The 14,072-nt window shown below is 50.1% G+C and overlaps 1 protein-coding gene across 1 annotated transcript in view; it reads left to right on the top strand.

Moving 5' to 3' along the window:
• PIGT (phosphatidylinositol glycan anchor biosynthesis class T) overlaps positions 1–14,072 on the top strand; it is a 253,569-nt gene that overhangs the window by 30,680 nt on the left and 208,817 nt on the right. The window contains exon 4 of the mRNA XM_085618986.1: positions 1,017–1,117. Within this exon, the coding sequence (XP_085475112.1) occupies positions 1,017–1,117 (101 nt within the window). The remainder of the gene's footprint in view (positions 1–1,016; positions 1,118–14,072) is intronic.

Below are 14,072 nucleotides of genomic sequence, written 5' to 3'. Positions count from 1 at the left end.
CAGAACATTACTCCATATTGCTACATGATTGGTATGTGTTCTGTATCATAGTAACTATTTTCCTTTCAGTCTTTTCCCTTTGCATAAATTGGCCAATCAGGGGTCATTTATGGATCAGCACCAATCAGGATTGTGCTGCTAAACATTCTTCGATTAAAGCTAGGCAGACACCTATACAGAGTCAGAAAGGGAAATCGGCCTTTGTCGCACCTGTCCAGCTCCTCCTCTCCAACTCCTTGAAGGTTGCTTAAATAGCTAAACCAGATTCTCAGCCCCGCCTCTTGATTCATTTGGATGTTCACCATTATTCCTTATTCGTTTAGGGGTGGTTTCCTTGCCTTCATCTGATTGGTGGAAGGTGGGGTAGAGGAAAAAGAGCCCTGCCTCCTCTTTATTCTCTTCATTCTGCTCAGACTGCTTTACATGGCGACTACTGTGCCAAGCCACAGTGATTCATCCATTGAGTATTGTGTTTCAGGAAGACTACCTTTGCACCCTACTTCAACTGCTTTACCTGCTGCAGGAGTCACTGTAGTGATGGATGCAATCCCACATAGCGGTGGAGGTTTGGCTTGGACCCATGGATTTGCTTCTCCTGCAGTGCCACAGTTAAGCTGTAACTCCCCATATCATCCATAAATGTAGCTGTACCGCCCATCTGAGTCAGTGCCCTACAGCAGGGATGTGGTCTGGAAAGGCCATCTTTCCCTGGTATTATCCCTGATAGCACTATGACCAGCTGTACATCCAACTACCTGCTGGACAACCTCCTAACGGTCTCTGAGGCACCCTCTTATCTAGGCAATCCCATTTTTAACTGATGTCATCATCAAACGCAGTCCTACATTTAATGCACATATTTGCATTCACTTTCCCTTCATATTTTCCCCTGCCTTCCAATGTACCATATTTAATACAAATGAACTGGTATTTTGAACCAGGGAAATGAGAGACGCTTTTTTCTGTAAATAGTAGCCCATCATTGTACTCACCCATTGACTTCTGCCTACTTGCAGGTACAGAACACCGCCTGTTGAGATATGCTATCCTTCCCCGAGAGATTGTCTGTACTGAGAATCTAACCCCATGGAAGAAGCTGCTGCCCTGTGGATCGAAGGTGAGGCTATGCATGTTTTCACACACAAATGGAGAATTTGACAGCAGGTACCCCATGCCGATGTAGTCTACCCATTTTCAGCTTGCTTAGAATGCCAAGACAATATATGACGCCCTTGCCTACTTGGTACTGTTCCTCGCATTCACTACCTTTTTTCTCTTTAAAAGTGTTTTCTAATATTACACATGCCCTTCTTTTTTCACTCCATCACAGACAAATCCTGCCTTTTCTGTTTAATACATTGAGCCATACTTTTAAGACAACTCTTCCTCTGAAAACCGCTGCTGTATTGCCCTGGAATATTGTTATTAGCTATTTATACTTTGGATATATATATATCAAGGACAATACAGTGGACCTTTGTTTTTTATAAGCCCAGGATACATGGACTGCAAATGTATTTGTATACTGTGTATCAATTCCATTTACCAAGTGTTTATTTCTTCTATGTTTAGTATCACTAGCATCACAAGATCATAGAGTGCTTTTTTTTTTTGAGATGCAAATACTTTGCAAACATTGACCTCAAGTTGCCCCGGATTTGATGTTTCAATTCTTAAGTTGGATGGCAGTTTAAAAAAGTTTGTTTTTCAGCTGCTTCCCAAACAGTACTAAGCTATCAAGTTAATTGATTAAGACCTCGACTGAGCTAAACAAGTATAGAATTTTTTTTTGACAGGCAATGTTATTGAATTTTTAATGTAACCACCAACAGCACAAGAGCTACATTATACACTGTCGAGAGAGGGAGACAACACATCACAGAGATATCAAGGCTATACAAAGAAAACCAATAATGACATGTCCACGGGCAACTAACGAGCAGACCTCTCCACATCAGTCTTCTATTACACCAACCCATTTGCCCCACATGCGGCGAAATTTCTTAGGGCATCCCCTGGCGACATAAAGAGGCCGCTCCTGCGCAGCACCCCAGTCCACCCCTCTGCACCATCGCCCTAGAGTTTGCCCGTTAGTGTCCAACCAGTGAGCAGCAATGTCCCTTTTGGCAACCACTAATGCCGTATTAAGGAAGAGCTTCTCAGCCCTAGAGCCATCCAATCCGTCGGTGATGCCCAGCAGAATATGTATGGGATCAAGAGGCACCTCCCAGCCCAGGACCTCAGTCACGTCCTGTGTTAAAGATTCCCAATACCCCTGTATCGCAGGACACAACCAAACCATATGGCAGAAGTCGGCGTGGGGGGTGGGAGCAGCGGGGGCAGTGGGCATCAGGCCAAAGCCCTGCGCGGTGAAGACTCAGGGGTGTAAGATAGACGGCATGCAAGAAGTAGACTTGGACCAGGCGGAGCCTCGCTGAGACTGCAATCGTTCTAGGGGCCATCAGAGCGTCCCTCCAATCCGCGTCCTCCAGAGCCCCGAGCCAGCCCTTCCATTTGTCTTGGAGTAGGGAAAGGGAGTTGGGGGGTATTGTTGGTGAGTGAGCGGTAGATCGGAGAGATCCCACCCTTCTCCAGGTCGCCGATCATGACCTGCGCCTCAGGCGGGCTATATTCAGGCAAGGAAGTGCCATCTGGAATATGAGAGTGTAGGATGTGGCACAACTGCAGGTATCGGAAAAATTGAGAGGGATGGAGGGAGTGTCTAGCCTGTAAATTCTGAAAGAATCGGATATGAGTACCGCTCCAGACGTCGCCCAACAAAGTCACCCCGGTGAGATCCCATTGTCGGATCCCCTGCAAGGAGGCAACTTCATGGAGCCTGGTGCCATACCACAAGGGGGTGTATTGAGTCAGTCTCCCCGCCCAGTGAGTATGATATAGGGATGCACGCCAAGCCAGAAATACTCCACGCATGACCTCAGGGAGGGCCCGAGGAACAACGGCCCCGTAAAGCAACCCCTGGATAGAGGAGAAGCCCATAGCATGAAGCTCTAAGCGGTACGCCGGGTCAGACCAGCCACCATTAAACCAATCGTGGATCATGAGGAGACGAGTTGCTAAATAATAGAGGTAGAGGTTCATCATTCCGAGACCTCCGTCAAAAGGTGGGATTCGACAGTGGGCCAGGGCCAGTCTGGGTCTCCGGCCCCCCCAGAGGAACTTAGTGGCCAAGCCGTCCATGTCCCGGGACCAAGACCTAGCGAAGGAGAGATGTGTGTTCTGGAGCATGTACAAGAAACTGGGTAGGATCATCATTTTGTATAGGGCTATTCTGCCTAGAAGGTTCAGGGGTAACTTGTGCCATTTAAGGAGGTCCGCGCGGACCCGCTTAAACATTGGGGTGACATTGAGCGCCCATGCGAGGTCGTGGAGAAGGGATACCCCAATCCCCAAGTACTTGAAGGACAACCGCCGAAGGGGGATCGTCGACTGCCAATCGAAGTATACGCGCGATGGGTGCAAGGGGACAAGGACGGATTTAGCCGGGTTGAGCCGAAGGCCGGAAACACGCTTGAAGATATCCAGTGCTCGGAGGCATCGGGGTCCCGACTGGGCCGGGTCAGCCAGAAACAGCAGCACGTCATCCGCGTATAGCGCGATTTTATCCTCCGCTAGGCCGGGCCACCTCCAGCCGGTCAGGGAGCAGTCACAGCGGGTAAGGCAAGCGAGTGGTTCCATCACCAGAGCAAAAAGTATTGGGGAGAGGGGGCAACCCTGCCGCGTACCCCATCTAATGGGGAAGGGGCGAGAAAGAGCTCTGTTGACGAGGACCTGTGCCCGGGGATGGTGATAAGTGTTCTTACCAAGTTGCGGAAAGGAGTGCCAAAACCCATCTGGTCCAGCACCGCATCTAAGTAGCTCCAGTCAACGGAATCAAAAGCCTTCTCAAAGTCAATAAGGAGAAGGGACAAGTATGGGGTCAGCAGGTGTCGATTCGCAAGCGCAAGGTGAAGGTGCCGAAGACAGTGTCTAGTCCCTCGGAGAGGCATGAAGCTGCATTGGTCCTGGTGGACAAGCTGGGCTAGATGCGGCCGTATGCGATTGGCCAATACGGAAGTGAAGATCTTGAGCTCTGTATTGAAGAGCGAAATGGGACGGTAGTCCGAACAGTATTGTGAGGGGGGCTGGGACTGAGGGATCACTACAATGGTGGCGAGATCCGTCTCCGGCTGGAAAGAGCCGCACTCCACTGCTTCATTAAACATCGCTATGAGAGGTGGAATCGCGGTATGACGAATAAAACTCCTGGGGGAGCCCATCTGAACAAGGAGTCTTACCCGCCGCCAGGTGCGAAATGGCATCAGACACCTCTGTAGGGGTAAGTGGAAGGTCCAATGCAGCCGCATTGGAGCCGTTGAGGCGCGGAAGGGGGAACTCTTCCCGTCGCAGGAGCTCGGAGAGAGAAAGACCCGGTGACCGCGCCGAATAGAGGGTAGCGTAGTAGGTGGCGAAGCAGTGGGCCACTGCTAACGGAGTGCAGTGAAGCTTGCCGGTTGCATCAGCCATTTCTGGAATGATACGGTTGGCCACGGGGTAGGTGGCGAGGCGGTGGAGGAGCCTCCCATTCTTGTCTCCCCAACCGTACACTCGGGCCACAGATGAACGCCAAAGAAGCGTGGCGGCTTCCAGAGAGGTCTGTCTGAGCTCGTCCCGTAGGAACACCAGTCTCCTTTCCTGGGCTTCAGATCTATCCTCGGGGCACATCGCCTCGAGCAGGGCGGCTTGTGTTTCCAGAAGCATGACCCGGGAGTTACGTGCCGCATCGGTGAGTTTCAGTTGGCCTTTGGCGAACCACCGAATGGTCGCCTAACCAGCCTCCCAGAGGGTGCGGGAGGAGGATACCGAGCCTTGGTTGGTGGTGAAATAGGTGCGGAGTTCGGCACCTATGCAGTCCTTAAACTCCTCGTCTTGGAGGAACCAGGCATTGAGTTGCCAAAGTGGTCGGCAGGATGGGGGAAGGGCCACCACATGGAGCAACACTGGGGAGTGGTCCGACAGGCCCCTCGGGAGGAGAGAGATTGCCTGGAGCGCTCGGCAATCCTGGACCGGTAGGCAAGCGTAATCTAGACGTGCGTGGGTGTGATGAGAGGCAGAAGTATGGGTGTATTGCCTTGCGGTTGGGGAGCACAATCTCCAAACGTCCCCTAGACCCAGGCTGGCAGCCCATGAGGAGAGAAGACCGGATTGGGCAGTCCTGGAGGTGGAGGGAGGAGACGCAGTATCTGGGCCAGGATCCATAGTGGCATTGAAGTCACCCCCCACCACGGTCAATCCCAGGGGCGATCAGTGGGGTGAGTCCGCGAAGCGTGGGGCCCAACAAGCAGGAGGGGATTAGACAGACCGCAGATTAAGCGGGCGTTCCCCAAGGGTCCCTTCTAAAAGGATGAAGCAGCCCTGAGGGTTGTGCATCACTTTACGTGCCACCAGGGGAAGGGTGCAACGCACCAGAATAGCCACCCCTCTGGACCCCCTACGAAACCCAGAATGCCAGACAGCGCCATAGTCATAGCGGGCAAGGAACGGGCATCGGTGGCCCAATAGATGAGTTTCCTGAAGCAGAAGTATGTCCACCCCCTGACGCTGGGCATATCGCAGGACGGCCGCACGTTTGATCTTGTCCAGCAGGCCATTGACATTCCAGGACATTATATGGAGCAATGAGAGTATGTTAGTATCGCCGGGCAGGGGGAGGTCATGGGGGGGGGGGTGTCGGGCCTCTGGGTGGCATAGCTGGGATAGTAAAAGTGTGGTAGTGCCCGGAGCCCGTGGATGCGGTAGCGGTGCGTGGGATGTGGTCACCCAGGTGCAATGGAACAGAGACGGTGCATAATACAGAAAACCTAAAAAACTGATCAAACGGGAGCCGGAGCCCCAACCCCTCCCAACCCCCCACCCCACACTTCAGGAACGGAAGCATCTGTCGCCCAAACAGTAAACAGGGAACTGGAACACCAAGCTTAAACGCTTGGAAACGGGGAAAGTCGTGGAGGACCCCTCCTCATAGCAGGATGTTCTTGTCTTGTAACCATCAGTGAACAGTTAGTAATCAGGTAGGTAACTGGTCTCGGCCAACATCAGCCAGAACCAAAACATCAAAAGAAAGGCTGACATCGTTGTGATGGGTTCAGGCCGGCCCGATGGGAAGTGTCGGGCTGCGGGAAACATCAGTGTCCGGAAGGTCACTGATTGGACGGAGGCGAGGGCCGGGGCCAGAACGGCCCAAGGAGCCAGAGTGCCACCCGGCAGGGGAGGTCTCCCTGGATGGCCCGGACATGCGGGCCTGCGAGGGGCACATCGGAGAAGCAGAGTGCGCCTCCCGGAGCATCTGCAGCGGGCGTTCTTCTGTTGCCCATGTCCATGCCTCCTCAGGGGTCTCGAAGAAGATGGATTTGTCCTGAAAAATCACTCGCAGCCGTGCCGGGAAGAGGAGCCTGTATAGAATGTTAAGCGAGCGTAGCTTTTGCTTGACCTCATCAAAGGAACGACGTTGAGTCTGGACTTCCCGGGTGTAGTCAGGAAAAACCATTATCATTAGGTTTTCGTGCTTGAACGGTTGTTTAGCCGGGATTTAGCCAGGATAGCGTCCCTGTCCCTAAGGTTGAGGATTGGCAGGATGATTGGTCGTGGGGGGCCCCCGGCTGTGGCCGAGTGGCGAGCGATCTGTGTGCCCTCTCGATCGTGAACCAGGGGGAAAGTGCGCCTTCGGGCATCCAGGAGCGTATCCAGCGCTCCACAAGTCCGCTGCTCGACTCTGTTCCACGCCCTCAGAAAAGCCAACCAGGCAGAGGTTATTGCGGCGGGCGCGGTTTTCAGCATCTTCCGCTCGCCGGTGGAATTCCTGCGTCTGCGATTGGAGTCGGTTCACCTGGAGTTTAAGCTGCTAGAAGTCGTCTTCCACGACAGACATGCGGGACTCCGCTTCCTTGATACAGGTGTTAGCGTTGCGAAGGTCCTGTCGGATCAGGGTCATGTCCACACGGACCTCAGCGATCTTACCCTCAACCGAGGATTGTGACGCCTGGATCGCCTGAAGGATGGCGGAGAGGTCGGGTGCGGCGGGAGCACCCGTGCCCGCAGGACCACCGGCAGCCCCAGCGGTGGCAAACCGATCTATTTTAGTCTGGGTAGCAGGGGTCTTGGGTATCTTGTCCCGGGCCATGGTGACCCACAGTCAAGGCGGAGATGAGGTACGGGCCCCTGAGGGCAGTCCAGCCAGCCAGCCAGCCAACCGGGAGGCAAGAGTAGAGGATGGAAAAAGGAGGGGGGCTCAGGGTGCAGCCAGACCTCGCCGCCCGTGCCAGTCCGATCGGTCTCTACGGGGGCCACAGAACAATGCCAGGCTCGGTGATTCGCAGAGGGTGGGGGAAGGGGGTGGTGACGGCCTATGGACCAGCAGAGTAGGGGGGCAAGGGTCAGCCACCAGGGTGTAAACAGGACGTCGCGGGGACAGGAGCGAGTGGTGGGACCCACAACCAGGATCCCACGCCGCCTGAACCGTGCGGCCAATTCAAAGCCCCTGGCAGCTGCAGCAGCCTAGTGTCCTCGCTTCAGGCGGATGCGCCGGGTCAGGAGAGGAGGCCCAGGCGGGCCAGGCCAGCGCCGGGCCCTCCCTCAAGCGCGGGAAGAGAGCAGATCTGTAAGGCCGGTCACGGGCCCTTGCCGGCAGTTCAAGCGCCACTGCCCGAGATGGCAGTCGAGGAACCCCGAGGGTGGGGAGGAGGGAGGGGAAGAGGCTCAGACGGGGCATGGGGCAACCCAGAGGTTCATACGCTTCCTCCCCTGCCGCCTGACAGACGACCGATTCTCCTCACAGAGGCCCACACCCCCACAGCCACCCGTCCGCCTCCTCACCTCACAACCGCCAGCATTGAAGGGGGGGTCCGCCCGCAGACACCGTCACTACCCGGCCAAGGCCCTCAGGATGTCTCCGCGGCTCCACTGCTACATCCAACGGCCGCAGGACCACCGGCAGGGCCCCAGACAGCAGCCCCCTCCACCACCCGGCCGACAGCTGGGCTGGCCTCCGGAAACACACCAGAGCAAGGCGGTGGCCTCTCCAACGGGGAGGCAGGTCCACAAGCTCGCCGGGGGGGCAGCGGAGACAACTCGGCGTCACCCCAAGCCAAGTATGCAGGCCCAGGCTCCTAAGAGGCAGGGAGAGCTCGTTGGCGCAGGGCGGGCAGACTCTCAGCCACTGTCACGCCGGTGGCGGGCTGCCCCGTGTAGCGAATGCAGGTTCCCAGACGCGCCGGACGGCCGCAGGAGGCCGGGCCGCTCAGCGCTCCACAGCGGCACGATCAAAGCCTGAGGCCGAGCGAGGAGCTAACAGCCACGGCGGCAGCCGCCATCTTGAAAGGCCGCGAGGCGGCTCTGGGAGAGAGGGGCGTCTGCCGCCCAAGGATCACAAGGCAGCACAGTAATGGGGCCCTCCGGACTTCCCGGTGAGCACGTCGAGGATTGTAGGGGTCACTAGAGTCCTGATGGCAGGCGATTCCAGACCGTATGACGGAGGGGTCCGGAGCACTCCTAAGGTGCGACCTCCATCTTGATGCTCTTGGCCATGCCCCCAAGTATAGAAATTTAGAATAAAACTTGTAAATTAATTTCACTAAAACATCACCAATGATAATTACAAAAGATTTAAAACTGTACTAAAAAGAAAACATTATGGCATACATACGCTTTCAGCTGAGATATTAGAGCAGTCAAATCATCAACATTTGTTATATTACATTTAAAATACAAGGGAATTAAATAACGGCTGGAGGGTATAGCAGGTGATGGACATACAACTAATACATGTTTTAAATGTTGAATCCCTCCTTTGCACAGATTACAAAGGCTTGTCCCATTTTTCTAAGTAATCCAAATGTTTTTAGATGCCTCACCTAAGTGCAAGAATAACCTGCCTAACTCCGTGGTCTAGTGTAAATGAGAGATACTCTTGAGGATACATATACTCTATTGTATCTAAAAGAGATATACAGCTTCAATCTCTTACAGTGAGTACTATCATCAGTGTAACTGAATCCTGGGATTGCATTTTTTTTTTAATGCTTGATTTGTCCAGGAGTCCATGATTGCAAGTATTCTATCGTGCAATCCAGTTTTTCTAAGACAAATTTAAGATTACTGATAAAAGTAGAGTTTTCCTTAGGAACCGAGAATTTTTCTGGCTTTAATAAATCTCTAAGAGTGCCTTCCCATGCATGTGGCAAACTGTAAACCCATCAAAGCCATAGCAAAAGCAGCAGGGCTTAAGTAATGCAAGTTCCAGACGTACCGCCTGGACTGGGATTGCTTGGCCAGGTGTTGTTAATTTGCGTAGGACCTTCAATTCGTATTGATGTCCAGCGGACTGTTTGACAATATGGATATACTCAAATGCCATATGTAAGCATCGGGGAAATTTTTACTTCTATAAATGTTGAACAAATATTTAAAATGTCTCCTACCGAAGCTGAAAAAAATGTATTTAAAACGTTAGCCTGTGCAAAATCCCTACTTCCTAAATGAAAGAGAGATAGTTTACGGTCTAAATTCTGGGAGAACACCCTACCAAAATATATATAAGATTTTACTATTTCCTCAGTGTTTCCTCCTAGCTTCCAGGAAAGTGAGCGGCAATGTTGCTTTCCTTGAAAAGCCAACAGTTTGGTTTTAGATATATTAATAATTAAGAAATTCTTCTCTGCATAGGTGTTGAGGGCACTCAGTTTTCGTTGGAGATCAATTCGGATTAGGTAAAATAAAATCATCATCTGCCTCCGTTAACATGTGCAAATCACGGGCTACAATACAAGGCAAAAAGTTTCTGAAATACACAAATTGAGCTGGTAAATCATATAAAAAGATAGAAAGGATTCAAAAGGCATCCCTGTTTTAAACTGTTAATTGTTTGAATTGTAGGGGCTAACCCTTTATTCCCACCTTTACTCACTGTACACCCTGCAGAACAGTGAAGAGCAATTATCACTTTTAGTAGACTTGTAGGAATTTCCAGCTGAAGTCATTTTCTCCAAAGGATTGGCTTGTCCACTTTGCCAAAAGCTGTAGAAACGTCAATAAAGGTGGTATACAAAATCTGTGACTTTCTTACAACATACTTATCAGTCATAGTTTGAATAATGGCAATATTATCAATGATAGCATTTTGGGTTCTAAAACCAGCCTGTTCTCACAGTATTATTCCTTTTGCAAGGGCCCAGTCCTGTACCTGCTCCAGGACGCTAGCCACAAAGTTCTTTCCTATCGTTTTGAAGAGATCGATCTGATGAAAATTGTCAGGAAGTGTACGGGAGCCTTTCTTATGAAGTGGTATAACAATTAGGGCTCCGGGTTTTACGGTATTTATTTTTTTAACCTTTCCATCTGTATTTATCCACATTAATTTTTGCCCATCTTATTGGTAGTTATCAATATTTATTTTGTGTTTTAAAAATTAAAGGAGTAATGAAATGGCATATTTTCATATTTATTTAACTGATAAACAGGCGCTCATACTATGATGCCTGTCACGTTTTAGCAAATTAAGCAGCCAAATATAGCAAAACACTACACCCAAAGGTAAATATCAGCATTATACTACAAATATCTGTTAATGTATGCCTGTATTTAGGGAAATCTCAACCTGTTTTTTAACTCCCCACACCGTCTGTCTGCTCAGCTGCTGTCCTGGAATTCACAGAAGACAGCATGGAGCCATTTACAAGAAGCACAATTTTCAGTATTTTTATCCTTTTAAAAATAAATACAGACAGGAAGCATATTGTTTTCTGTCCGTATTTATCTGTAAAAACGGAAAGCTGGAAGCCTTAATTATAATGCTGCCTTTCCAAGAACTGGGGATTTGCCCTGTCTGATAGCAGTACTCAAAGAGGGGAGGAAAACTTTTTCCTCATGCCATGCTAACAGCCGTCCCGTCTTACCCTCCTCTTCATGAACTTTAGTGGTATATTGTTTATAATCATGACTGCGCATTCTTTCTAATATGGCCCAGAGCCCTATCTAAGGCCCGCAATTTGTCTTCTAGTGTTTGGAGTTCCCTACCAAGATCCCTCTGGGTAGCGACCGTCAGCCCGATACAGCGGCCCCAAGCCACCACTTTGAAAGCTTCCCACTCATGGACGCAGTGCCTTGGTTCTGAGCAAAATAGTCAGAGCTCACCTCTGCCAGGGAGTTGCAATAGCACACATCTTCTAGAGAGGCTGGACTAAACCGCCACAAAGTATGGGTGGGCGTTCCCCCATTGGCTGCAACCCCAGGAGCACTGGGCTATGATCGTACAGGGTGCGCCCAAATATTCAGAGTATGTAGTGTGTTGGGTAAGCTTCTGAGAGTACAGAAATCTATCTGAGTGTGTACGTTGTGGATATGGGAGAAATAGGAGACGTTGGGTTCCTTCCTATGCTGTGTCTGCCATACATCTACCATCTCAAGTGTTCAAGCCCATCTCATAGTCCCCCCGCCATTTTGCCTGCCCCTGTTCCTGTCAGCAGTGGTATTGAGTAATCCATCAACACGTCTAGCACACAGTCAAAGTCACTACATCAGCAGATTATCAACAGGCCGGCCATGTGAGTGGAGAGTGAGTGTAGGAAGACTATCTGATCTTGATTTGAAGCATAGATGCACCCCAATGCCATCTCTTTTCCAAATAATCTACTCTCTACAAAGACAAATCTACCCTCTTTAACTATAATGGGGCGAATAGCTCAAAGGGGACCCCTGCCCTAATCCATATTAAAACCGCTCTGGCATATGTAGAAGATGGCATAAAGCTGGCCCCACCATTTACGTTTCAATCGATCTTTCTCAGCACCCACCAGGCGGCTCTCCTGAAGCATGACGACCTGCACTACCCGCAGATGGAGGTACCTATGAAGTCCATGTCTCTATAAGACTGAACCCATCCCCCTAATATTCCAGGATATAAATGTTAGGGCTTGTTGTTGTTCAGCCACACTAAGGTACGTTGAGTTATCTCTTTCGGACCTCCCGCCCAACCCCCCCTCCACCCTCCCACTCCCATGGTGCATTGTGCGGTCCCTGTCTGAACACAAAAAGAAAAGGGAAAAAACTGTAAGAAAAGTAAAAAAGAAAAAAAAAGAAGGGGGGCATGAACGGCCTCCAACTATAAACCCACTTACCCAAAGGCAGCACATCAACGGCTGGCTGTCCGAACCAAACATTGCAAACAGTTCCCAAATGGATACCTCCCCCAGTCAGCCTACAAGGGTCACTCTGTGAGGAGCGGGCCAAGAGGGGCAAGCCAGATTCGTGCAATTTCTGCCTAGCACAAACTGACCAGTACAGTTATCCTTCCAACAATCAATCAAACTTGCCAAGGATAAAACATAGATAGGTAATGTGCAGGATAATATGAACCAGCCCTGGAGTCACCTCCCTCCATCCCCCGCCCAAACCCCCGATAATTTCTATAACTATTGGCCTTGTACAACAAAGGATATCAAATTAGGTCATCCGCAGTTCAGGGCTTAACCACAGGGAGTCCAATGTCTTTCCCGTGCGAGGACATAGAGTCGGAGAGCACTGATTTGAGGTTTGAAGCAGTTCCCGCCACCGTTGTTCTCTTCCGCTCCTGCACAATGTCTTCCACTGCCTGCAAGGCAGCTGCCCATTCCAGTTCAGTTTGTGAGGGTGATGGGCCACCCCTGGAGCCATCTCTAAGAGCCCAACTTGGGCGCTTCCATACCCTCCTCCTGGGTACTGATTGTCGTGTGCGTACTGGTGGGGTTTTGAGTCGTTCCCGCCTTATAGATCCCTAAACTGTGGTAAAAAAATTGAGTTTTTTTATTCAGCTCTGCACATTCCTGAAAGCTGGGAAGATGCTGACTTTAGCACATCAAACCCTTTGTTGATGCCATTTTAATAAAAAATACATACACTTTTATCCAGAGCACTTTTTTCCTGGTTTTCTCCCAAAACTAAAATACGTAGCAATATTTTAGCTGTTTTTTAGGTCCCCACCAGGGGAATTCACAAACCCTAGCAAGCATTAGAATCCCCAGGATCTTGGAAAAAAAGAACCTAAATTTGGCGCGGATAGCTTATGTGGACAAAAGGTTATGGAGGCCTAAACGTGAACTACCCCATATAGCTAAAAAATTGCTTGCCACTGGGGTGAAAAGGCCTTGCAGCAAAAGGGTTAAAGGTAGAATTAAATTTATTCCTATCTTTCGTGTAGAAAAGTTTAAATTCTGTTAAGGGCGAGGATTAGGCTTTACTCTATTCGCTTTTTTATTATAGCAGCCATTTTTTTAAAAACACCTGAGAGTGGTATAAAACAACAACCTATCACGTAACAAAGTCCATTTTAACATCCAATCGGACTCCTCCCCGTCCGTAATAGTCCTTCCTTCCTATTTGGCCTCCTCTTTTGTTGCGCATGTCAAGTCTCAATAACCTCTTCACTGGTCTTGCTTGTTCTTATCCGATCCTATGATCAAAGAAAGGAATCAGTATGGGACTTTTCCTTTGTGTAAAGACACAGTACATTGCCTCCCTGAAGAACATTGCTACCAGGGTTTCTTAATAAACATAATATTATTACAGTATACTTGTCTTGAAAAACTGTTTACTTACTCCATAGGGCAAAATCCCTGCAGAGAAATGTCTCGCTGGGTGGGATAATCCTCGCCTCTGCATCCTTATTAGAATTTACACTTTCCTACACAATAGTTAGGAACAATTTTCATTCTGTCAGGACCGTAGGCGAGGATTATGCTGGTTCAAAGCTTGCTCACCACCAACTGAGCCATATCCAGCACCGGCTTGAAGTAAAAACCTTTTTGTAACGTAGAGACTGAGTACCAATCTGCCGGGTTCATAATGTCCTCCAATCTTTCTCCCAGCGAAAAAGTCTTGGAAGCCATGGCTCCTCTGGCGTAATGCTCTCTGAAGGCGGTCAGATGATGTCTGCTTCTCGCATCACCCCAACGCACCCACTGTTCAGTGGTGGGAGAAGACCGTGCCTTAAACGGTTTCTTGAGAGCAATAAGGAGCCGTCTCTCGTGGGTGGTCTGATTTCT

This window comes from Triturus cristatus, chromosome 7, assembly GCF_964204655.1.
Source record: "Triturus cristatus chromosome 7, aTriCri1.1, whole genome shotgun sequence".
Lineage (NCBI taxonomy): Eukaryota > Metazoa > Chordata > Amphibia > Caudata > Salamandridae > Triturus > Triturus cristatus.
The sequence above is the reverse complement of the archived record's forward strand: the minus strand, read 5'-3'. Positions and strand labels throughout refer to the sequence as shown.